Source organism: Notolepis coatsorum, assembly GCF_963971535.1.
Source record: "Notolepis coatsorum genome assembly, contig: SCAFFOLD_794, whole genome shotgun sequence".
NCBI classification, from domain to species: Eukaryota; Metazoa; Chordata; class Actinopteri; order Aulopiformes; family Paralepididae; genus Notolepis; species Notolepis coatsorum.
The window spans coordinates 47,439-73,726 of NW_028170324.1; the positions used below are offsets into that span (position 1 = coordinate 47,439).

At 43.8% G+C, this 26,288-nt stretch overlaps 1 protein-coding gene across 1 annotated transcript in view; it reads right to left on the reverse strand.

Annotated features, from left to right (window-relative positions):
• LOC311248556 (ATPase family gene 2 protein homolog A-like) overlaps positions 1-26,288 on the reverse strand; it is a gene marked incomplete at both ends in the record, with an annotated part of 62,028 nt that overhangs the window by 15,208 nt on the left and 20,532 nt on the right. Inside the window, 2 exons of the mRNA XM_084339419.1 lie at positions 7,360-7,416; positions 17,721-17,850. Coding sequence (XP_084195545.1) covers positions 7,360-7,416; positions 17,721-17,850 — 187 coding nt within the window. The remainder of the gene's footprint in view (positions 1-7,359; positions 7,417-17,720; positions 17,851-26,288) is intronic.

Sequence of the window (26,288 nt, forward strand, 5' to 3'; positions counted from 1 at the left end):
TACAGTGTGAATGTGTCCAGACCTCTCTATAGAGTCTGAGGTGTGTTGGAGTTTAGTAACTTATTACAGTGTGAACGTGTCCAGACCTCTCTATAGAGTCTGAGGTGTGTTGGAGTTTAGTAACGTATTACAGTGTGAACGTGTCCAGACCTCTCTATAGAGTCTGAGGTGTGTTGGAGTTTAGTATCTTATTACAGTGTGAATGTGTCCAGACCTCTCTATAGAGTCTGAGGTGTGTTGGAGTTTAGTATCTTATTACAGTGTGAACGTGTCCAGACCTCTCTATAGAGTCTGAGGTGTGTTGGAGTTTAGTAACGTATTACAGTGTGAACGTGTCCAGACCTCTCTATAGAGTCTGAGGTGAGGGTTGGAGTTTAGTAACGTATTACAGTGTGAATGTGTCCAGACCTCTCTATAGAGTCTGAGGTGTGTTGGAGTTTAGTAACGTATTACAGTGTGAATGTGTCCAGACCTCTCTATAGAGTCTGAGGTGTGTTGGAGTTTAGTAACGTATTACAGTGTGAATGTGTCCAGACCTCTCTATAGAGTCTGAGGTGTGTGTTGGAGTTTAGTAACTTATTACAGTGTGAATGTGTCCAGACATCTCTATAGAGTCTGAGGTGTGTTGGAGTTTAGTATCTTATTACAGTGTGAATGTGTCCAGACCTCTCTATAGAGTCTGAGGTGTGTGTTGGAGTTTAGTAACTTATTACAGTGTGAATGTGTCCAGACCTCTCTATAGAGTCTGAGGTGTGTTGGAGTTTAGTAACGTATTACAGTGTGAACGTGTCCAGACCTCTCTATAGAGTCTGAGGTGTGTTGGAGTTTAGTAACTTATTACAGTGTGAACGTGTCCAGACCTCTCTATAGAGTCTGAGGTGAAGGTTGGAGTTTAGTAACTTATTACAGTGTGAATGTGTCCAGACCTCTCTATAGAGTCTGAGGTGTGTTGGAGTTTAGTAACGTATTACAGTGTGAACGTGTCCAGACCTCTCTATAGAGTCTGAGGTGTGTTGGAGTTTAGTATCTTATTACAGTGTGAATGTGTCCAGACCTCTCTATAGAGTCTGAGGTGTGTTGGAGTTTAGTAACTTATTACAGTGTGAACGTGTCCAGACCTCTCTATAGAGTCTGAGGTGTGTTGGAGTTTAGTAACGTATTACAGTGTGAACGTGTCCAGACCTCTCTATAGAGTCTGAGGTGTGTTGGAGTTTAGTATCTTATTACAGTGTGAATGTGTCCAGACCTCTCTATAGAGTCTGAGGTGTGTTGGAGTTTAGTATCTTATTACAGTGTGAACGTGTCCAGACCTCTCTATAGAGTCTGAGGTGTGTTGGAGTTTAGTAACGTATTACAGTGTGAACGTGTCCAGACCTCTCTATAGAGTCTGAGGTGAGGGTTGGAGTTTAGTAACGTATTACAGTGTGAATGTGTCCAGACCTCTCTATAGAGTCTGAGGTGTGTGTTGGAGTTTAGTAACGTATTACAGTGTGAATGTGTCCAGACCTCTCTATAGAGTCTGAGGTGTGTGTTGGAGTTTAGTAACTTATTACAGTGTGAATGTGTCCAGACCTCTCTATAGAGTCTGAGGTGTGTTGGAGTTTAGTATCTTATTACAGTGTGAATGTGTCCAGACCTCTCTATAGAGTCTGAGGTGTGTTGGAGTTTAGTAACGTATTACAGTGTGAACGTGTCCAGACCTCTCTATAGAGTCTGAGGTGAGGGTTGGAGTTTAGTAACTTATTACAGTGTGAATGTGTCCAGACCTCTCTATAGAGTCTGAGGTGTGTTGGAGTTTAGTATCTTATTACAGTGTGAATGTGTCCAGACCTCTCTATAGAGTCTGAGGTGTGTTGGAGTTTAGTAACTTATTACAGTGTGAATGTGTCCAGACCTCTCTATAGAGTCTGAGGTGTGTTGGAGTTTAGTAACTTATTACAGTGTGAATGTGTCCAGACCTCTCTATAGAGTCTGAGGTGTGTGTTGGAGTTTAGTAACTTATTACAGTGTGAATGTGTCCAGACCTCTCTATAGAGTCTGAGGTGTGTGTTGGAGTTTAGTAACTTATTACAGTGTGAATGTGTCCAGACCTCTCTATAGAGTCTGAGGTGTGTTGGAGTTTAGTAACTTATTACAGTGTGAATGTGTCCAGACCTCTCTATAGAGTCTGAGGTGTGTGTTGGAGTTTAGTAACTTATTACAGTGTGAACGTGTCCAGACCTCTCTATAGAGTCTGAGGTGTGTTGGAGTTTAGTAACTTATTACAGTGTGAATGTGTCCAGACCTCTCTATAGAGTCTGAGGTGAGGGTTGGAGTTTAGTAACTTATTACAGTGTGAATGTGTCCAGACCTCTCTATAGAGTCTGAGGTGTGTTGGAGTTTAGTAACTTATTACAGTGTGAATGTGTCCAGACCTCTCTATAGAGTCTGAGGTGTGTTGGAGTTTAGTATCTTATTACAGTGTGAACGTGTCCAGACCTCTCTATAGAGTCTGAGGTGTGTTGGAGTTTAGTATCTTATTACAGTGTGAACGTGTCCAGACCTCTCTATAGAGTCTGAGGTGTGTTGGAGTTTAGTAACTTATTACAGTGTGAATGTGTCCAGACCTCTCTATAGAGTCTGAGGTGTGTTGGAGTTTAGTAACTTATTACAGTGTGAATGTGTCCAGACCTCTCTATAGAGTCTGAGGTGAGGGTTGGAGTTTAGTATCTTATTACAGTGTGAATGTGTCCAGACCTCTCTATAGAGTCTGAGGTGTGTTGGAGTTTAGTAACTTATTACAGTGTGAATGTGTCCAGACCTCTCTATAGAGTCTGAGGTGTGTTGGAGTTTAGTAACTTATTACAGTGTGAACGTGTCCAGACCTCTCTATAGAGTCTGAGGTGTGTTGGAGTTTAGTAACTTATTACAGTGTGAATGTGTCCAGACCTCTCTATAGAGTCTGAGGTGTGTGTTGGAGTTTAGTAACTTATTACAGTGTGAACGTGTCCAGACCTCTCTATAGAGTCTGAGGTGTGTTGGAGTTTAGTAACTTATTACAGTGTGAATGTGTCCAGACCTCTCTATAGAGTCTGAGGTGTGTTGGAGTTTAGTATCTTATTACAGTGTGAACGTGTCCAGACCTCTCTATAGAGTCTGAGGTGTGTTGGAGTTTAGTAACTTATTACAGTGTGAATGTGTCCAGACCTCTCTATAGAGTCTGAGGTGTGTGTTGGAGTTTAGTAACTTATTACAGTGTGAATGTGTCCAGACCTCTCTATAGAGTCTGAGGAGTGTTGGAGTTTAGTATCTTATTACAGTGTGAATGTGTCCAGACCTCTCTATAGAGTCTGAGGTGTGTTGGAGTTTAGTAACTTATTACAGTGTGAACGTGTCCAGACCTCTCTATAGAGTCTGAGGTGTGTTGGAGTTTAGTAACTTATTACAGTGTGAATGTGTCCAGACCTCTCTATAGAGTCTGAGGTGTGTGTTGGAGTTTAGTATCTTATTACAGTGTGAATGTGTCCAGACCTCTCTATAGAGTCTGAGGTGTGTGTTGGAGTTTAGTATCGTATTACAGTGTGAATGTGTCCAGACCTCTCTATAGAGTCTGAGGTGTGTTGGAGTTTAGTAACTTATTACAGTGTGAACGTGTCCAGACCTCTCTATAGAGTCTGAGGTGTGTGTTGGAGTTTTGTAACTTATTACAGTGTGAATGTGTCCAGACCTCTCTATAGAGTCTGAGGTGTGTTGGAGTTTAGTAACTTATTACAGTGTGAACGTGTCCAGACCTCTCTATAGAGTCTGAGGTGTGTTGGAGTTTAGTAACTTATTACAGTGTGAATGTGTCCAGACCTCTCTATAGAGTCTGAGGTGTGTTGGAGTTTAGTAACTTATTACAGTGTGAACGTGTCCAGACCTCTCTATAGAGTCTGAGGTGTGTTGGAGTTTAGTATCTTATTACAGTGTGAATGTGTCCAGACCTCTCTATAGAGTCTGAGATGTGGGTTGGAGTTTAGTAACTTATTACAGTGTGAATGTGTCCAGACCTCTCTATAGAGTCTGAGCTGTGTGTTGGAGTTTAGTATCTTATTACAGTGTGAATGTGTCCAGACCTCTCTATAGAGTCTGAGGTGTGTTGGAGTTTAGTATCTTATTACAGTGTGAATGTGTCCAGACCTCTCTATAGAGTCTGAGGTGTGTTGGAGTTTAGTATCTTATTACAGTGTGAATGTGTCCAGACCTCTCTATAGAGTCTGAGGTGAGGGTTGGAGTTTAGTAACTTATTACAGTGTGAATGTGTCCAGACCTCTCTATAGAGTCTGAGGTGTGTTGGAGTTTAGTAACTTATTACAGTGTGAATGTGTCCAGACCTCTCTATAGAGTCTGAGGTGTGTTGGAGTTTAGTAACTTATTACAGTGTGAACGTGTCCAGACCTCTCTATAGAGTCTGAGGTGTGGGTTGGAGTTTAGTAACTTATTACAGTGTGAATGTGTCCAGACCTCTCTATAGAGTCTGAGGTGTGTTGGAGTTTAGTAACTTATTACAGTGTGAATGTGTCCAGACCTCTCTATAGAGTATGAGGTGTGTTGGAGTTTAGTAACTTATTACAGTGTGAACGTGTCCAGACCTCTCTATAGAGTCTGAGGTGTGTTGGAGTTTAGTAACTTATTACAGTGTGAATGTGTCCAGACCTCTCTATAGAGTCTGAGGTGTGTTGGAGTTTAGTAACTTATTACAGTGTGAACGTGTCCAGACCTCTCTATAGAGTCTGAGATGTGGGTTGGAGTTTAGTAACTTATTACAGTGTGAACGTGTCCAGACCTCTCTATAGAGTCTGAGGTGTGTGTTGGAGTTTAGTATCTTATTACAGTGTGAATGTGTCCAGACCTCTCTATAGAGTCTGAGGTGTGTTGGAGTTTAGTAACTTATTACAGTGTGAACGTGTCCAGACCTCTCTATAGAGTCTGAGATGTGGGTTGGAGTTTAGTAACTTATTACAGTGTGAATGTGTCCAGACCTCTCTATAGAGTCTGAGGTGTGTTGGAGTTTAGTAACTTATTACAGTGTGAACGTGTCCAGACCTCTCTATAGAGTCTGAGATGTGGGTTGGAGTTTAGTAACTTATTACAGTGTGAACGTGTCCAGACCTCTCTATAGAGTCTGAGATGTGGGTTGGAGTTTAGTAACTTATTACAGTGTGAATGTGTCCAGACCTCTCTATAGAGTCTGAGGTGTGTTGGAGTTTAGTAACTTATTACAGTGTGAATGTGTCCAGACCTCTCTATAGAGTCTGAGATGTGGGTTGGAGTTTAGTAACTTATTACAGTGTGAACGTGTCCAGACCTCTCTATAGAGTCTGAGGTGTGTGTTGGAGTTTAGTAACTTATTACAGTGTGAATGTGTCCAGACCTCTCTATAGAGTCTGAGGTGTGTTGGAGTTTAGTAACTTATTACAGTGTGAATGTGTCCAGACCTCTCTATAGAGTCTGAGGTGTGTTGGAGTTTAGTAACTTATTACAGTGTGAACGTGTCCAGACCTCTCTATAGAGTCTGAGGTGTGTGTTGGAGTTTAGTAACTTATTACAGTGTGAATGTGTCCAGACCTCTCTATAGAGTCTGAGGTGTGTTGGAGTTTAGTAACTTATTACAGTGTGAATGTGTCCAGACCTCTCTATAGAGTCTGAGGTGTGTTGGAGTTTAGTATCTTATTACAGTGTGAATGTGTCCAGACCTCTCTATAGAGTCTGAGGTGAGGGTTGGAGTTTAGTAACTTATTACAGTGTGAACGTGTCCAGACCTCTCTATAGAGTCTGAGGTGTGTGTTGGAGTTTAGTAATTTATTACAGTGTGAATGTGTCCAGACCTCTCTATAGAGTCTGAGGTGTGTGTTGGAGTTTAGTAATTTATTACAGTGTGAATGTGTCCAGACCTCTCTATAGAGTCTGAGGTGTGTGTTGGAGTTTAGTAACTTATTACAGTGTGAATGTGTCCAGACCTCTCTATAGAGTCTGAGGTGTGTGTTGGAGTTTAGTAACTTATTACAGTGTGAATGTGTCCAGACCTCTCTATAGAGTCTGAGGTGTGTGTTGGAGTTTAGCAACTTATTACAGTGTGAATGTGTCCAGACCTCTCTATAGAGTCTGAGGTGTGTTGGAGTTTAGTAACTTATTACAGTGTGAATGTGTCCAGACCTCTCTATAGAGTCTGAGGTGTGTGTTGGAGTTTAGTATCTTATTACAGTGTGAACGTGTCCAGACCTCTCTATAGAGTCTGAGGTGAAGGTTGGAGTTTAGTAACTTATTACAGTGTGAATGTGTCCAGACCTCTCTATAGAGTCTGAGGTGTGTTGGAGTTTAGTAACGTATTACAGTGTGAACGTGTCCAGACCTCTCTATAGAGTCTGAGGTGTGTTGGAGTTTAGTATCTTATTACAGTGTGAATGTGTCCAGACCTCTCTATAGAGTCTGAGGTGTGTTGGAGTTTAGTATCTTATTACAGTGTGAATGTGTCCAGACCTCTCTATAGAGTCTGAGGTGTGTTGGAGTTTAGTAACTTATTACAGTGTGAATGTGTCCAGACCTCTCTATAGAGTCTGAGGTGTGGGTTGGAGTTTAGTATCTTATTACAGTGTGAACGTGTCCAGACCTCTCTATAGAGTCTGAGGTGTGTTCGAGTTTAGTAACTTATTACAGTGTGAACGTGTCCAGACCTCTCTATAGAGTCTGAGGTGTGTTGGAGTTTAGTAACTTATTACAGTGTGAACGTGTCCAGACCTCTCTATAGAGTCTGAGGTGTGTTGGAGTTTAGTAACTTATTACAGTGTGAACGTGTCCAGACCTCTCTATAGAGTCTGAGGTGTGTGTTGGAGTTTAGTAACGTATTACAGTGTGAATGTGTCCAGACCTCTCTATAGAGTCTGAGGTGTGTTGGAGTTTAGTAACTTATTACAGTGTGAATGTGTCCAGACCTCTCTATAGAGTCTGAGGTGTGTTGGAGTTTAGTAACGTATTACAGTGTGAATGTGTCCAGACCTCTCTATAGAGTCTGAGGTGTGTTGGAGTTTAGTAACTTATTACAGTGTGAATGTGTCCAGACCTCTCTATAGAGTCTGAGGTGTGTTGGAGTTTAGTAACTTATTACAGTGTGAACGTGTCCAGACCTCTCTATAGAGTCTGAGGTGTGTTGGAGTTTAGTAACTTATTACAGTGTGAATGTCTGCAGACCTCTCTTGGTAGAGCATGAGGTGTGGCCAGAAATAGCAACCTCTCCCCCCATCCCCACTTAACTCCAACCCCCCACTGTAGTACCAAGCTCTTTAGCCTAGAGGTCACTATTTGACAGCATTACAGATTCTACCTTTAGGCTTCAAACATTACCTTTGAGTCGCGTCAGCAAATATCTGTCTCAACCTCGCTTCTGTCTCACCATAGAACCTGGAAATACAGGACAATTACATATCAATGGTGTAATCAGTCATTAAAGCCATTAAACATTCAATTGGATTTTGATTATTTTACACAAGTCTATTGTGTTCATAATTATCAATAATGAATAAGACTGAATCACATTCCTACACCTAGGGCGGGATCCACAAAGAATGGATTGCACGGTGCTAATTGCACCCTTACTTACAAGTCATTATGAATTGAAAATGGGGGACCCTGATGTAAACAAGACGAAAGTCTTTCTCTGGTCTGCATCCCCTTAACAATTGTGTGTATTGAGCCGTACTGTATTGTACCCATTCTGCAATATGTTAATAAACTTTTCAATCAATCAATCACCGTGCAGGTGATTTGTGGATCCTGCCCCTAGTATTCAAGCTTAGTTTTACGGATTCAAAATCCCATATCAAGATGAAGCCTAGTTCCATCGTTTTCAAAGTAGCCACACACAGTGACTTCAGTTCCTCACGGGGGCAGGGTGTTGTTAAATCAGTGACTTCAGTTCCTCACGGGGGCAGTGTGTTGTTAAATCAGTGACTTCAGTTCCTCACGGGGGCAACAGGGTGTTGTTAAATCAGTGACTTCAGTTCCTCACGGGGGCAGTGTGTTGTTAAATCAGTGACTTCAGTTCCTCACGGGGGCAGGGTGTTGTTAAATCAGTGACTTCAGTTCCTCACGGGGGCAACAGTGTGTTGTTAAATCAGTGACTTCAGTTCCTCACGGGGCAACAGTGTGTTGTTAAATCAGTGACTTCAGTTCCTCACAGGGGCAACAGGGTGTTGTTAAATCAGTGACTTCAGTTCCTCACGGGGCAACAGGGTGTTGTTAAATCAGTGACTTCAGTTCCTCACGGGGGCAGTGTGTTGTTAAATCAGTGACTTCAGTTCCTCACAGGGCAACAGTGTGTTGTTAAATCAGTGACTTCAGTTCCTCACGGGGCAACAGTGTGTTGTTAAATCAGTGACTTCAGTTCCTCACGGGGGCAGGGTGTTGTTAAATCAGTGACTTCAGTTCCTCACGGGGGCAGGGTGTTGTTAAATCAGTGACTTCAGTTCCTCACGGGGCAACAGTGTGTTGTTAAATCAGTGACTTCAGTTCCTCACGGGGCAACAGTGTGTTGTTAAATCAGTGACTTCAGTTCCTCACGGGGCAACAGTGTGTTGTTAAATCAGTGACTTCAGTTCCTCACGGGGCAACAGTGTGTTGTTAAATCAGTGACTTCAGTTCCTCACGGGGCAACAGTGTGTTGTTAAATCAGTGACTTCAGTTCCTCACGGGGCAACAGTGTGTTGTTAAATCAGTGACTTCAGTTCCTCACGGGGCAACAGGGTGTTGTTAAATCAGTGACTTCAGTTCCTCACGGGGGCAGGGTGTTGTTAAATCAGTGACTTCAGTTCCTCACAGGGCAACAGTGTGTTGTTAAATCAGTGACTTCAGTTCCTCACAGGGCAACAGTGTGTTGTTAAATCAGTGACTTCAGTTCCTCACGGGGCAACAGTGTGTTGTTAAATCAGTGACTTCAGTTCCTCACGGGGGCAGGGTGTTGTTAAATCAGTGACTTCAGTTCCTCACGGGGCAACAGTGTGTTGTTAAATCAGTGACTTCAGTTCCTCACGGGGCAACAGTGTGTTGTTAAATCAGTGACTTCAGTTCCTCACGGGGCAACAGTGTGTTGTTAAATCAGTGACTTCAGTTCCTCACGGGGCAACAGTGTGTTGTTAAATCAGTGACTTCAGTTCCTCACGGGGGCAGGGTGTTGTTAAATCAGTGACTTCAGTTCCTCACGGGGCAACAGTGTGTTGTTAAATCAGTGACTTCAGTTCCTCACGGGGCAACAGTGTGTTGTTAAATCAGTGACTTCAGTTCCTCACAGGGGCAGGGTGTTGTTAAATCAGTGACTTCAGTTCCTCACAGGGCAACAGGGTGTTGTTAAATCAGTGACTTCAGTTCCTCACGGGGGCAGGGTGTTGTTAAATCAGTGACTTCAGTTCCTCACAGGGCAACAGGGTGTTGTTAAATCAGTGACTTCAGTTCCTCACGGGGCAACAGTGTGTTGTTAAATCAGTGACTTCAGTTCCTCACAGGGCAACAGTGTGTTGTTAAATCAGTGACTTCAGTTCCTCACGGGGCAACAGGGTGTTGTTAAATCAGTGACTTCAGTTCCTCACGGGGCAACAGTGTGTTGTTAAATCAGTGACTTCAGTTCCTCACGGGGGCAGGGTGTTGTTAAATCAGTGACTTCAGTTCCTCACAGGGGCAGGGTGTTGTTAAATCAGTGACTTCAGTTCCTCACGGGGGCAGGGTGTTGTTAAATCAGTGACTTCAGTTCCTCACGGGGCAACAGTGTGTTGTTAAATCAGTGACTTCAGTTCCTCACGGGGCAACAGTGTGTTGTTAAATCAGTGACTTCAGTTCCTCACGGGGCAACAGTGTGTTGTTAAATCAGTGACTTCAGTTCCTCACGGGGCAACAGTGTGTTGTTAAATCAGTGACTTCAGTTCCTCACGGGGCAACAGTGTGTTGTTAAATCAGTGACTTCAGTTCCTCACAGGGGCAGTGTGTTGTTAAATCAGTGACTTCAGTTCCTCACGGGGCAACAGGGTGTTGTTAAATCAGTGACTTCAGTTCCTCACGGGGCAACAGGGTGTTGTTAAATCAGTGACTTCAGTTCCTCACGGGGGCAGTGTGTTGTTAAATCAGTGACTTCAGTTCCTCACGGGGGCAGGGTGTTGTTAAATCAGTGACTTCAGTTCCTCACGGGGCAACAGGGTGTTGTTAAATCAGTGACTTCAGTTCCTCACGGGGGCAGGGTGTTGTTAAATCAGTGACTTCAGTTCCTCACGGGGCAACAGTGTGTTGTTAAATCAGTGACTTCAGTTCCTCACAGGGGCAGGGTGTTGTTAAATCAGTGACTTCAGTTCCTCACGGGGCAACAGTGTGTTGTTAAATCAGTGACTTCAGTTCCTCACGGGGCAACAGTGTGTTGTTAAATCAGTGACTTCAGTTCCTCACGGGGGCAGGGTGTTGTTAAATCAGTGACTTCAGTTCCTCACGGGGCAACAGTGTGTTGTTAAATCAGTGACTTCAGTTCCTCACGGGGCAACAGGGTGTTGTTAAATCAGTGACTTCAGTTCCTCACGGGGGCAGGGTGTTGTTAAATCAGTGACTTCAGTTCCTCACAGGGGCAGGGTGTTGTTAAATCAGTGACTTCAGTTCCTCACGGGGGCAGGGTGTTGTTAAATCAGTGACTTCAGTTCCTCACGGGGCAACAGTGTGTTGTTAAATCAGTGACTTCAGTTCCTCACAGGGCAACAGTGTGTTGTTAAATCAGTGACTTCAGTTCCTCACAGGGCAACAGGGTGTTGTTAAATCAGTGACTTCAGTTCCTCACGGGGCAACAGGGTGTTGTTAAATCAGTGACTTCAGTTCCTCACGGGGGCAGTGTGTTGTTAAATCAGTGACTTCAGTTCCTCACGGGGGCAGTGTGTTGTTAAATCAGTGACTTCAGTTCCTCACGGGGGCAGGGTGTTGTTAAATCAGTGACTTCAGTTCCTCACGGGGCAACAGTGTGTTGTTAAATCAGTGACTTCAGTTCCTCACGGGGCAACAGTGTGTTGTTAAATCAGTGACTTCAGTTCCTCACGGGGGCAGGGTGTTGTTAAATCAGTGACTTCAGTTCCTCACGGGGCAACAGTGTGTTGTTAAATCAGTGACTTCAGTTCCTCACGGGGCAACAGGGTGTTGTTAAATCAGTGACTTCAGTTCCTCACGGGGGCAGGGTGTTGTTAAATCAGTGACTTCAGTTCCTCACAGGGGCAGGGTGTTGTTAAATCAGTGACTTCAGTTCCTCACGGGGGCAGGGTGTTGTTAAATCAGTGACTTCAGTTCCTCACAGGGCAACAGTGTGTTGTTAAATCAGTGACTTCAGTTCCTCACGGGGCAACAGTGTGTTGTTAAATCAGTGACTTCAGTTCCTCACGGGGCAACAGTGTGTTGTTAAATCAGTGACTTCAGTTCCTCACGGGGCAACAGTGTGTTGTTAAATCAGTGACTTCAGTTCCTCACGGGGCAACAGTGTGTTGTTAAATCAGTGACTTCAGTTCCTCACGGGGCAACAGTGTGTTGTTAAATCAGTGACTTCAGTTCCTCACGGGGCAACAGTGTGTTGTTAAATCAGTGACTTCAGTTCCTCACGGGGCAACAGTGTGTTGTTAAATCAGTGACTTCAGTTCCTCACAGGGCAACAGGGTGTTGTTAAATCAGTGACTTCAGTTCCTCACGGGGCAACAGTGTGTTGTTAAATCAGTGACTTCAGTTCCTCACAGGGCAACAGTGTGTTGTTAAATCAGTGACTTCAGTTCCTCACAGGGCAACAGTGTGTTGTTAAATCAGTGACTTCAGTTCCTCACGGGGCAACAGTGTGTTGTTAAATCAGTGACTTCAGTTCCTCACGGGGGCAGGGTGTTGTTAAATCAGTGACTTCAGTTCCTCACGGGGCAACAGTGTGTTGTTAAATCAGTGACTTCAGTTCCTCACGGGGCAACAGTGTGTTGTTAAATCAGTGACTTCAGTTCCTCACGGGGCAACAGTGTGTTGTTAAATCAGTGACTTCAGTTCCTCACGGGGCAACAGTGTGTTGTTAAATCAGTGACTTCAGTTCCTCACGGGGCAACAGGGTGTTGTTAAATCAGTGACTTCAGTTCCTCACGGGGCAACAGGGTGTTGTTAAATCAGTGACTTCAGTTCCTCACGGGGCAACAGTGTGTTGTTAAATCAGTGACTTCAGTTCCTCACGGGGGCAGGGTGTTGTTAAATCAGACCCTTCAGTTCCTCACGGGGCAACAGTGTGTTGTTAAATCAGTGACTTCAGTTCCTCACAGGGCAACAGTGTGTTGTTAAATCAGTGACTTCAGTTCCTCACGGGGGCAGGGTGTTGTTAAATCAGTGACTTCAGTTCCTCACGGGGCAACAGGGTGTTGTTAAATCAGTGACTTCAGTTCCTCACAGGGCAACAGTGTGTTGTTAAATCAGTGACTTCAGTTCCTCACGGGGGCAGGGTGTTGTTAAATCAGTGACTTCAGTTCCTCACGGGGCAACAGTGTGTTGTTAAATCAGTGACTTCAGTTCCTCACGGGGCAACAGTGTGTTGTTAAATCAGTGACTTCAGTTCCTCACGGGGCAACAGTGTGTTGTTAAATCAGTGACTTCAGTTCCTCACGGGGCAACAGTGTGTTGTTAAATCAGTGACTTCAGTTCCTCACGGGGGCAGGGTGTTGTTAAATCAGTGACTTCAGTTCCTCACAGGGCAACAGTGTGTTGTTAAATCAGTGACTTCAGTTCCTCACGGGGCAACAGTGTGTTGTTAAATCAGTGACTTCAGTTCCTCACAGGGCAACAGTGTGTTGTTAAATCAGTGACTTCAGTTCCTCACAGGGCAACAGTGTGTTGTTAAATCAGTGACTTCAGTTCCTCACGGGGCAACAGTGTGTTGTTAAATCAGTGACTTCAGTTCCTCACGGGGCAACAGTGTGTTGTTAAATCAGTGACTTCAGTTCCTCACGGGGCAACAGTGTGTTGTTAAATCAGTGACTTCAGTTCCTCACAGGGCAACAGTGTGTTGTTAAATCAGTGACTTCAGTTCCTCACAGGGGCAGGGTGTTGTTAAATCAGTGACTTCAGTTCCTCACAGGGGCAGTGTGTTGTTAAATCAGTGACTTCAGTTCCTCACGGGGGCAGGGTGTTGTTAAATCAGTGACTTCAGTTCCTCACGGGGCAACAGTGTGTTGTTAAATCAGTGACTTCAGTTCCTCACAGGGCAACAGTGTGTTGTTAAATCAGTGACTTCAGTTCCTCACAGGGCAACAGTGTGTTGTTAAATCAGTGACTTCAGTTCCTCACGGGGCAACAGTGTGTTGTTAAATCAGTGACTTCAGTTCCTCACGGGGCAACAGTGTGTTGTTAAATCAGTGACTTCAGTTCCTCACAGGGCAACAGTGTGTTGTTAAATCAGTGACTTCAGTTCCTCACGGGGCAACAGGGTGTTGTTAAATCAGTGACTTCAGTTCCTCACGGGGGCAGGGTGTTGTTAAATCAGTGACTTCAGTTCCTCACGGGGCAACAGTGTGTTGTTAAATCAGTGACTTCAGTTCCTCACGGGGCAACAGTGTGTTGTTAAATCAGTGACTTCAGTTCCTCACAGGGCAACAGTGTGTTGTTAAATCAGTGACTTCAGTTCCTCACAGGGCAACAGGGTGTTGTTAAATCAGTGACTTCAGTTCCTCACGGGGCAACAGTGTGTTGTTAAATCAGTGACTTCAGTTCCTCACAGGGGCAGTGTGTTGTTAAATCAGTGACTTCAGTTCCTCACGGGGCAACAGTGTGTTGTTAAATCAGTGACTTCAGTTCCTCACGGGGCAACAGGGTGTTGTTAAATCAGTGACTTCAGTTCCTCACAGGCCAACAGTGTGTTGTTAAATCAGTGACTTCAGTTCCTCACGGGGCAACAGTGTGTTGTTAAATCAGTGACTTCAGTTCCTCACGGGGGCAGGGTGTTGTTAAATCAGTGACTTCAGTTCCTCACGGGGGCAGGGTGTTGTTAAATCAGTGACTTCAGTTCCTCACGGGGCAACAGTGTGTTGTTAAATCAGTGACTTCAGTTCCTCACAGGGCAACAGTGTGTTGTTAAATCAGTGACTTCAGTTCCTCACGGGGGCAACAGTGTGTTGTTAAATCAGTGACTTCAGTTCCTCACGGGGCAACAGTGTGTTGTTAAATCAGTGACTTCAGTTCCTCACGGGGCAACAGTGTGTTGTTAAATCAGTGACTTCAGTTCCTCACGGGGGCAGGGTGTTGTTAAATCAGTGACTTCAGTTCCTCACGGGGCAACAGTGTGTTGTTAAATCAGTGACTTCAGTTCCTCACGGGGCAACAGTGTGTTGTTAAATCAGTGACTTCAGTTCCTCACGGGGCAACAGTGTGTTGTTAAATCAGTGACTTCAGTTCCTCACGGGGCAACAGTGTGTTGTTAAATCGGTGACTTCAGTTCCTCACGGGGCAACAGTGTGTTGTTAAATCAGTGACTTCAGTTCCTCACGGGGCAACAGGGTGTTGTTAAATCAGTGACTTCAGTTCCTCACAGGGCAACAGTGTGTTGTTAAATCAGTGACTTCAGTTCCTCACAGGGCAACAGTGTGTTGTTAAATCAGTGACTTCAGTTCCTCACGGGGGCAGGGTGTTGTTAAATCAGTGACTTCAGTTCCTCACGGGGGCAGGGTGTTGTTAAATCAGTGACTTCAGTTCCTCACGGGGCAACAGGGTGTTGTTAAATCAGTGACTTCAGTTCCTCACGGGGGCAGTGTGTTGTTAAATCAGTGACTTCAGTTCCTCACAGGGCAACAGTGTGTTGTTAAATCAGTGACTTCAGTTCCTCACAGGGCAACAGTGTGTTGTTAAATCAGTGACTTCAGTTCCTCACGGGGCAACAGTGTGTTGTTAAATCAGTGACTTCAGTTCCTCACAGGGCAACAGTGTGTTGTTAAATCAGTGACTTCAGTTCCTCACGGGGGCAACAGTGTGTTGTTAAATCAGTGACTTCAGTTCCTCACGGGGGCAACAGTGTGTTGTTAAATCAGTGACTTCAGTTCCTCACGGGGCAACAGTGTGTTGTTAAATCAGTGACTTCAGTTCCTCACGGGGCAACAGTGTGTTGTTAAATCAGTGACTTCAGTTCCTCACGGGGCAACAGGGTGTTGTTAAATCAGTGACTTCAGTTCCTCACGGGGCAACAGTGTGTTGTTAAATCAGTGACTTCAGTTCCTCACGGGGCAACAGTGTGTTGTTAAATCAGTGACTTCAGTTCCTCACGGGGGCAGGGTGTTGTTAAATCAGTGACTTCAGTTCCTCACGGGGCAACAGTGTGTTGTTAAATCAGTGACTTCAGTTCCTCACGGGGCAACAGTGTGTTGTTAAATCAGTGACTTCAGTTCCTCACGGGGGCAGGGTGTTGTTAAATCAGTGACTTCAGTTCCTCACGGGGCAACAGGGTGTTGTTAAATCAGTGACTTCAGTTCCTCACAGGGCAACAGTGTGTTGTTAAATCAGTGACTTCAGTTCCTCACAGGCCAACAGTGTGTTGTTAAATCAGTGACTTCAGTTCCTCACGGGGGCAGGGTGTTGTTAAATCAGTGACTTCAGTTCCTCACGGGGCAACAGTGTGTTGTTAAATCAGTGACTTCAGTTCCTCACAGGGCAACAGGGTGTTGTTAAATCAGTGACTTCAGTTCCTCACGGGGCAACAGTGTGTTGTTAAATCAGTGACTTCAGTTCCTCACGGGGGCAGGGTGTTGTTAAATCAGTGACTTCAGTTCCTCACGGGGGCAGTGTGTTGTTAAATCAGTGACTTCAGTTCCTCACAGGGCAACAGGGTGTTGTTAAATCAGTGACTTCAGTTCCTCACGGGGCAACAGGGTGTTGTTAAATCAGTGACTTCAGTTCCTCACGGGGGCAGGGTGTTGTTAAATCAGTGACTTCAGTTCCTCACGGGGGCAGTGTGTTGTTAAATCAGTGACTTCAGTTCCTCACAGGGCAACAGGGTGTTGTTAAATCAGTGACTTCAGTTCCTCACGGGGCAACAGGGTGTTGTTAAATCAGTGACTTCAGTTCCTCACAGGGGCAGGGTGTTGTTAAATCAGTGACTTCAGTTCCTCACGGGGCAACAGTGTGTTGTTAAATCAGTGACTTCAGTTCCTCACGGGGCAACAGTGTGTTGTTAAATCAGTGACTTCAGTTCCTCACGGGGCAACAGGGTGTTGTTAAATCAGTGACTTCAGTTCCTCACGGGGGTAACAGTGTGTTGTTAAATCAGTGACTTCAGTTCCTCACGGGGCAACAGTGTGTTGTTAAATCAGTGACTTCAGTTCCTCACAGGGCAACAGTGTGTTGTTAAATCAGTGACTTCAGTTCCTCACAGGGCAACAGGGTGTTGTTAAATCAGTGACTTCAGTTCCTCACGGGGCAACAGTGTGTTGTTAAATCAGTGACTTCAGTTCCTCACGGGGGCAGGGTGTTGTTAAATCAGTGACTTCAGTTCCTCACGGGGCAACAGTGTGTTGTTAAATCAGTGACTTCAGTTCCTCACGGGGGCAACAGGGTGTTGTTAAATCAGTGACTTCAGTTCCTCACGGGGCAACAGGGTGTTGTTAAATCAGTGACTTCAGTTCCTCACGGGGGCAGGGTGTTGTTAAATCAGTGACTTCAGTTCCTCACGGGGGCAGGGTGTTGTTAAATCAGTGACTTCAGTTCCTCACGGGGGCAGGGTGTTGTTAAATCAGTGACTTCAGTTCCTCACGGGGGCAGGGTGTTGTTAAATCAGTGACTTCAGTTCCTCACGGGGGCAGGGTGTTGTTAAATCAGTGACTTCAGTTCCTCACGGGGGCAGGGTGTTGTTAAATCAGTGACTTCAGTTCCTCACGGGGGCAGGGTGTTGTTAAATCAGTGACTTCAGTTCCTCACGGGGCAACAGTGTGTTGTTAAATCAGTGACTTCAGTTCCTCACAGGGCAACAGTGTGTTGTTAAATCAGTGACTTCAGTTCCTCACGGGGGCAGGGTGTTGTTAAATCAGTGACTTCAGTTCCTCACGGGGGCAGGGTGTTGTTAAATCAGTGACTTCAGTTCCTCACGGGGGCAGGGTGTTAAATCCACGGGTCTCATGAGTCAACATTCTCCTCAGTGTCTATGGAGCTTAAGAGAAGGTTCAGGAAGACCTCATGCTTCACTATCCAATCAATTTAAACTTTGGAGAAGACTTCAGATCACTGATATTTGTCATTGCATAATGTCTAATTATTCAATCTGTCAGTAGATCAAAGGTATATACCATATACATATGTGTCTTTACAAAAAGCATGTTTTACGTCCGGTAAACTACGACACTGTGATCGGTACAGAAGCATGTTTTAGGTTAAAAAGATACCAGCAGGTTACCTAAGATAGACCTTACCTCAGTCAGAAGATACTCCAAAATGAATAAATCCCAATAAAATAAGGCCTATTAGGGGCATGAGCAAGGATGCAATACATTATGTACTACAATATACAATATATTTTTATCTAGGTATTTTAAGTGTCTTATGATGATGACTGTGATGATGATGATTTATATAGTTTTTTTTATTGATTGCCCCGTACCGTCTCTGACACAGACAATTCCGTTGTATATGTGCCTTGCTCATTATACAATGGCAAATCTAATTGAATTTAATGGAATGGAATGCATTTACAAACATGACCATACTTGCTCATTATCTCCGGACCGTTGATCACGGTCATGTGAGCTCCGACCTCATTGGCTATGGCTCGTCCAATCATCGTCTTCCCCGTTCCTGGGGGACCATACAGAAGTACTCCTCTGGGAGGCGGGATCCCTGCGGGCAGAACGCAGCGCAGTGACGTGAGATCAAAGTACATAGAGCGGTAATGCTCTCAGTGACGTGAGATCAAAGTACATAGAGCGGTAATGCTCTCAGTGACGTGAGATCAAAGTACATAGAGCGGTAATGCTCTCAGTGACGTGAGGTCACAGTACATAGAGCGGTAATGCTCTCAGTGACGTGAGGTCACAGTACATAGAGCGGTAATGCTCTCAGTGACGTGAGGTCACAGTACATAGAGCGGTAATGCTCCCAGTGACGTGAGGTCACAGTACATAGAGCGGTAATGCTCTCAGTGACGTGAGGTCACAGTACATAGAGCGGTAATGCTCTCAGTGACGTGAGGTCACAGTACATAGAGCGGTAATGCTCCCAGTGACGTGAGGTCACAGTACATAGAGCGGTAATGCTCTCAGTGACGTGAGGTCACAGTACATAGAGCGGTGATGCTCTCAGTGACGTGAGGTCACAGTACATAGAGCGGTGATGCTCAGATTGCTCATTGAGTCATGACTATAAATGCAAAACGTAATTGTCGTATTTATTATCATTATAATTATTTAATTGCGATGATAGAAACAGTCCGTCTGTAGAATCGACTTGAAGAAGCAATCACAGACTATTTGTTAAGGGGGGTTGATATATATTATTATTTTGATATAGAATCCATTGCAGAGATGATTATAGGGAGGTGTAGTCTGACGTCACTCATCATTAGGAAAATGGATTATCGGCTATTGTAACAATTCTGCCGCATGAACATTGGCAAGCTTTCCATTTTTGCACAAAATGAATTCCCTTCTACCACTAACATTATTGTTTAAGCATTTTTTTTTTTTTATAACTTTCTTTTTATTGTTTTTCACAACAAGCAAACAATCACAAACAACAAGACATAACAAAAACACAATCCCGGGCTGCATTATTAGTGTCACTTTACAAAAATATACTTTTCACATGCTGAGTTCTCAATTCTCTTACTTTCCCTATAGGTATGGCGAATATTCTTTACAACTATACATCAATACATCATCCACTGGTTGTCGTCATTACCATATAAAAGTCCCACTTTTCCCAGTACTTCAAACCTTTCTCTTCCTGTAATCTGAGAGTAAAAGTAAGTCTTTCCATTGTGTATATTTCGCCTATAATGGCCAACCATTTTTCTTTTGTTGGAGGTTCTTGTTGATACCAGAGACGCGTGATCGCTTTCTTACTTGCTGCTAAAAATATTTTCATCAAATATCTGTCTCCTCCTACCAATTCCTCAGGTAAGTTACCCAGGTATAAATAGGAGAAGGTCTCCGGTATCTTAAAATTCAATATAACCTGCATGGTGGAGTGAACATCTTGCCAATAACGTTGAATTCCTGGACAATTCCAAAAGATATGAGAGTGGTTTGCCTCCCTCTGGCCGCACTGTCTCCAACATGGTTGCTCTATGCCTACTTGTCGGGATTTGATTTTGGGAGTTATGAAGAATCTAGTCAAGTTTTTCCAGCAGAATTCTCTCCATGTTTTTGAATTAGTCGAGCTACATTGAGTTCTGCACATGTTCTCCCATTCGTCTTCGGTTATTTCAATGTTTGATTCCTTTTCCCAATTTGTCTTAATGTAACTTGTGGAGTCAGTTCTGGCCTGAACAAAGCTATTATACAATTTTGACACAGTTTTACTCATCTTGTCTCTGTATGCCTGAATGAATATCTGAATAACACTGTCTATTGGGGTATTGGGCTCAGACACCTTTACCTCTTTTAGAAAGTACTGGCGTAGTTGTAGGTATCTGAAGAAGTCGTGTTTATCCAAACCGTATGTATCTTTCAAGGTTTGAAAGCTCACAAGTTCTCCATTCTCTACCATTGTGCTGAATGAGGTAATACCTCGGAGAGCCCATTCCTTAAATGTTTGATCATACATTCTTGGTTTAAATCCTAAATCGAAGGCAAACCACCTCAAGATCTTAATCCTTTTTTCTAACTTGAATTGTTTCACAATTTTGAACCATGTCTGTAGGGTGTGTACAATAAATGGGTTTAAGTTTCTATATAGGGTCTTGGCCTGCTGTCTATCACCAATTACTGTCTGGAGTGGTATATCAAGTGATTTCACTTCAATGTCCTTCCACTTCGCTTCGTAGTCCCTTTCACACCAACAGACCAAAGGTCTTATTTGCGCTGCATAGTAATACTCCTTCAGATTTGGGAGGGACATGCCTCCCTTCTCTTTAGGGAGTTGGAGTGTCCGGAACCTAATTCTCGGTTTTTTCCCGCTCCATATGAATCTAGAAATCATCCTGTCCCACTCGTTAAACTGTTTAGCAGGGATTTCCACCGGCAAGGACTGGAAAAGATATAGTAGTCTAGGGACTACGTTCATTTTTACTGAGTCTATTCTGGAGGTGAAATCCAGGGGGGCTAATGACCATCTTTCTATATCTTTTTTAATTTGTGTGTTTAGGGGCTGGTAATTTGCTTCATACAATTTTGTTAAGTCCTTAGTCAGCCTTACTCCCAGATATTTTATGGACTTCATGTTCCAATTTAAATTGTAGTTTTCTTTTATTTCTCTTGGGGGGGTATAGTTATATGTAAGTATCTGTGTTTTTCCTATATTTAGTTTGTATCCCGAATGTTGACCATAGGTTTCAATAAGGTCCATTAGTCTAGGGAGGCTCAGACTGGGTTTTTTTAAGTAAATTAAGACATCATCCGCGTATAATGCTATCTTATGCTCCGTTTCTTTTATATTAATACCTGTTATATTGGGGTCTTCCCTAATTGCTTGGGCTAGCGGTTCAATGAAAATCGCGAACAGGGCGGGGCTACATGGACAACCTTGGCGTGTACCGCGTTCTAGGGCGATCGGATTTGTTAACCGACCGTTTACTTTTATTCTCGCTGTGGGTCTTGTATATAGTGTTTTAAAACACCTAATTGCATCTTCCTTGAATCCTAACCTTTCTAGTACCAAGAATAAATAGTCCCAGCTCACACAATCAAACGCTTTTTCCGCGTCCAGACTTAATAAGGCCGAATAAACGTTGGTTTGTTTAATCTGATTCATAATATGTAGTGTTCGTCTTAAGTTATCCTGGGTTTGGCGACCAGATATAAATCCAGTTTGGTCCGTGCTTATTAGGTTTGGCAAAAACTGTTCTAATCTTTTTGTGATAATGGAGGCGTACAGTTTATAATCCAAATTAAGGATCGATATTGGTCTAAACGAACTACATAATTCCTTATCTTTACCCTCCTTGGGAAGTACTGTTATAGTCGCCTCCCTCCAGGAGGGAGGGGGGATGCCCTCTCTAAGAGTGTAGTTAAATGAGGCCACCAGCAATGGCATGATCTCCTGGCGAAAAGCTTTGTACCATTCTGCTGGAAGGCCGTCACTACCTGGCGATTTGTTAGTTTTAAGATTAGATATTGTCCTGTCTAACTCCTCTATAGTGATTTCTGCAGTCATAATTTTGTTCTGCATTTTGCCAATTGAGGGCAGGTCAAGAGATCTCAGGAATGCAATAGTGGCTTCACTATCTATTTGCGCTGGGTGTGTATATAGGTTTTTGTAGTATGATTCAAAGGCCTTCTCTATATCTCCCAAATTACTGGACACTACTCCAGTTAAGGGATCTTTAATCTTATTAATTGTATTTTGTGTCTGTTGCTTTTGCAACCTTCTGGCCAATAATCTAGTAGCCTTTGGGCCTGATTCATAATATGTTTGACGTAAAAATCTAGATTTTTTTCTCAATGTCATCTTTATAGACTTTGTCAATCAATTTTCTTGTTTCCCTAATTTGCTGTAGCAGCTGACTAGTTGGAGTATTTTTATGCTGTTGCTCTATAGATGTCAATTTTTGGGTTAGATCCTGATATTTGCGTTCTTTCGTCCTCTTCAGTGTTGCTGTGATGGCAATCATTTTCCCCCTTAGCACAGCTTTTGCGGCATCCCAAACAATCACTGGATTAACCTCACCATTGTCATTAATCTCTATATATGTTTTTAATTCGGTCCTAATACTTTCAACAATTGTTTTGTTGTTCAATATTCCTGTGTTAAGCCTCCATAGTGTGTTCCTTGGCCTACTATCCAAGTGTAAAGTCATATAGACTGCAGAGTGGTCTGATATGTCAGTAGTTCCCAAAGTACAATCCATTATCCTATGTCTATCACCTCTAAACATAAAAAGATAGTCAATTCTTGAATAAACAGAGTGAGGAACAGAATAGTGGGTGTAGTCTCTCTTAGATGGGTGGAGATCTCGCCATACATCAAACATTCCTAAGTCTGTGAGTGAAGCATTAATTATTTTTGTCTGTGGAGTCCTGTTCACCCTATGGCTTGTAGTGTCCAGCTCACGACTAAGAATAGTATTAAAATCTCCCCCACAGATTAGTATCCCCTCAGACTCCGCTGCTATCAGACCAAATATGAATTTATAGAAACCTTTGTTGCTCCCCGGTGGGGCATATACATTCAGCAGCGTAACCAAGTTGCCCTCTAATTTGCATTTTATCATGACATAGCGTCCTTCCTTATCATTAGTTTCTGTCATAAGTTCAAAATTTAATGAGTTAGGAATTAGTATAGAAACACCTCGTTTATGACCCGATCTAAACGAGCTATAGAACGTATTCCTATATCCATATTTCTTGAGTTTCTCGTGCTCCATCTGAGAGAGATGAGTTTCTTGCAAAAAAATAATTTGAGCTTTTTCACGTTTCAATTTGGTTATGACTTTGCTCCGTTTAACTGGGTTAACCAGACCATTTACATTTATAGATACCACCTTAAAGTTTCTACTCATCTGTGCTTTAACAACTTAAACCTGACACTGTCAACCCGGAATTCACACATTACTAAACATGAACAGTTAGACATATACACATAGAGAACAGGTGTAACATTAACAAAAACAATACTTGGCTTCCAAAAACAGACGTTCGCTGGCCATCCCATGGCTTAGGTCCCGTTGGGGTGGGGGGGATAGACTCCACTCAAGTGCAGGCCCCCGCGGAAAAAAAAGAGAAAGTGTCTAGTCTACCTACAGCGTGCCTGAGTGACTCTCGTCGGTCTTTCAATAATCAAGTGGAGTCTGTTAAACTATAAAAAAGGGAGACTAATAGTCATCCAGTCATTTGGGTCAAGGGGCTATTCAGCGTTCACGTGAATAGCTTACAGCTAGTCCACATTAGATCCAACAAAAACTCGGAACGTCTAGCGTTAAGCGAGTCAAAACAACACAATACAGCCCATAGTCCGCGACATATTCGGGCAGTTCACTCACGTCACGTTGACTTAACTCACCAGTCTTATTATGCTATGTATTTCTCACCCTGAGATTTATTTGCTGGTGGTACATTGAAAGTCCTGCAGTCTGTTCTTTGCTCGTTGGGCTGTTCCTCTCCCCCTCTCGCTCGCGTCTCCCGGGTGTCTCTCCTTCCTTCCAGCGCGCTGCCACGGTTGTCCTCGCTGTAGTCGCTCGTCCTGGTCTGTTCTAGCAGCGCGGGGGGCTGGCTCCTCCACAGCGACTCCTCTCTTCTTCAGATCCTGTGCGGCTTCCTCGGCGCTGTCGTATGTACGTGTGCCGGAGTCCCAGTGGATTCGGATCTTAGCGAGGGGTGTCTGGAACCGAATCCCGTTTATTTTCAGTGCCCTTTTGATGCCACCATATTCTCTTCTCATCTGCATCACCGCCGTTGCGTAGTCATGGTCAAACGACAAGCGTTTGCCCTCGATCTCGATCTTCTTCTGCCAGGCTTTACTGATGACCATCTCTTTGGTAGTGAATTGGAGGACGTTTATTATAATCGACCTAGGTGGTGCATCGGGTCCTGGCTTTTGAGCCAATGCTCTGTGGGCCCTCTGGATCTGCAGGTCGGTATCTGTCGGTAGTGAGAGCTCAGCTCTTAGCAGCTTATCAATAAACTCCGGGAGAGGGCAGTCTTTCTCCGTTCCCTCCGGTACGTTATAGATGCGCATATTTGTTCTTCTGGACCTCCCTTCCATGTCCGTTAGCGCTTCTTGCATGGCTCTCTGCTGTTCCAAAGACATGAGGAGTGTTTCCTTGACTGTCATATTCCATGTTTCTGTTTCTCCGATGCGCGCCTCTGCCTCGTGTATTCTGGTGCTTTGTGCTTTGGCCTGTAGTGCGTTAGCTCTCAGTTCTTGATTAATTTCCTTTTTAAAATCTTTGAGTTCTGTCATCAGTTCTGTCTTTAATTCTTCTTGTGTCGTTTTCAAGTCGTTCTTCAGTTCTGTCTTAAGGTCGCGTATCTCTCTGCTAATGTTGGCAAGTCCCTCTTGAATTGTTTCAGTCGTGTTTTCACCGCCGCCATCTTCACCCATGTTAGTTGATCTTACTTTGTCCATCTCGCCGTTTTCGTCGTCTTTCTCCCGTTTCTTACAATTCCTTCGACTCCTTCGACTCATAGTTTATGTCCTCTCACTTATTTCCGAGTATTTCATTATTGTTTGAGCTTTTCTTTTGAATTTGGAGAGGTTATCTCAATCGACCGTCGGGAGCTACAACTTCAAGCAGCCATCTCGTGTGCCTCTCCCTACGGAAGCCTTGTTTAAGCATTTTTGGTTGAAATAAAGGTAGTTATAAGGTTTTAAATTTGTTGTAAAAAAATAACTACATTTACCAGTAGGCAGCCTGTTGTTCACTAGGCAGCCCTATTCAGTCGCCTGATCCACGTCACGGCCAGCTGATACCAAGCTAGCTACCTAGCTAACGTTAATGTTACCTCGCTAAACGTACTAGATGTTAGCAATGTCTACTGTCGTTAACCATTTTAAATCGGGGCATGTAGAGGCGTTTCGGGACCGAGTAAAATGTACAGGTCCTCTTCTCAGACCTGTGCACTACATGCATCATGCCGGCTAGCAAGCTAGCTAGCTACACGTCACGTCCGGCTGATGCCACGGTAGCTAACTAACGTTACAAGCTCAAAAACCTTATAACTACTACTGTCGTGTCCATAAGTTCCCTGGCAGAATACTTTGTCTGCGAGGACAAAAGTAAATAAGAACGATATATGTGACGTGCTCTCACAGAATCAGTCGGATGTCGCAATTGCTCATTTACATAGAATACACCTTTTTCTGTCAAACCGCGGATTTTTTTCACTTTTTTTTCTTTTCTTTTTTAACATTATTCTAATAAAACAACACCTTGGCTTTCATAATATGTATATATTATTTCTCATTTCGACTGGGAAATATGATTTTGAAGCGTAGCAATGAGAGATGGGGGGAACAATAATAATAATCAAGTCGCAGTTTTACTGAAGCGTCTCCTCCCGTCTCCTCCCGACTCGTCAATCGCCCTGCCAATCTTCTCTGACACATGACACAGCATGGCAACAAGAATAACTATGAATGATAGGCTTGTTTGTTTGTTTGTGTGTCTCTTGATTGTCCAATCAATGAGTGTTGCTATACAAGTCGCGCGAAGGATGACTTCTGTCAGAGCTCACGGTCAAGTCAACGTTATGCTTATGCTGGCCCAGCCAACACGTTAACGCTGGTATCGATCGGTCTACACTCTACATCTGTATCATCTGTTTTCTTTTTAGATTTGTATTCTATTTTAGTTTATAATGGCATCCTGCGATCCGGACCGGGGTGAAGAAGATGTAATCGCTCGGCTGTTAAACAGCAATGCGGTGCTGTCTGCAGAGTCTGGTGATAGATGGCGCCAGCTTATTAGTGATTATTTTTTTGCACCGGGACCTGATCATATTGATATTAATAAATCAGACTCGGACTCGGACTCATCCAGTGACACTGAGACCTCAGATTCAGACTCTGTGGGACCGCTGCAGCTCTCGGTCTCGGATAGTGATGAAGAAGAGACGAGCGAGATGGAGCGAGATGGAGAACCTCTTTTTTTAATAGACCCGACAGCTGGAGTGCTTCAAAGACTACAGGGCGAATACGCAAGTGTTGAGGTTGGATGCAATCTCGAAAAGGCTCGTTTATTTGCTTGTACCTGCAAGCTTAACAAAGGGCAAGCCTGCTGTACGCGGTTTACTCCTGAAGATATGGTGAAAATGCGCGACCAGATTCAAGAGCTGACTGCTGGTAAGAACTTATCCACTTTGCGAGAGAGAGAGAGAGAGAGAGAGAGAGAGAGAGAGAGAGAGAGAGAGAGAGAGAGAGAGAGAGAGAGAGAGAGAGAGAGAGAGAGAGAGAGAGAGAGAGAGAGAGAGAGAGAGAGAGAGAGAGAGAGAGAGAGAGAGAGAGAGAGAGAGAGAGAGAGAGAGAGAGTCTATCTCTCTCTCTGTATCTGTGTGTCTCTCTCTCTCTGGTGTATACCTATTGTTGCTGCGAGGTTGAAATAGTTACTAGTGTGAAAGAAATCAGAGCAGTGATGAGAGATCAAATTACTTCTATCCTCAGTGTGTATGCTGCAAGAAACA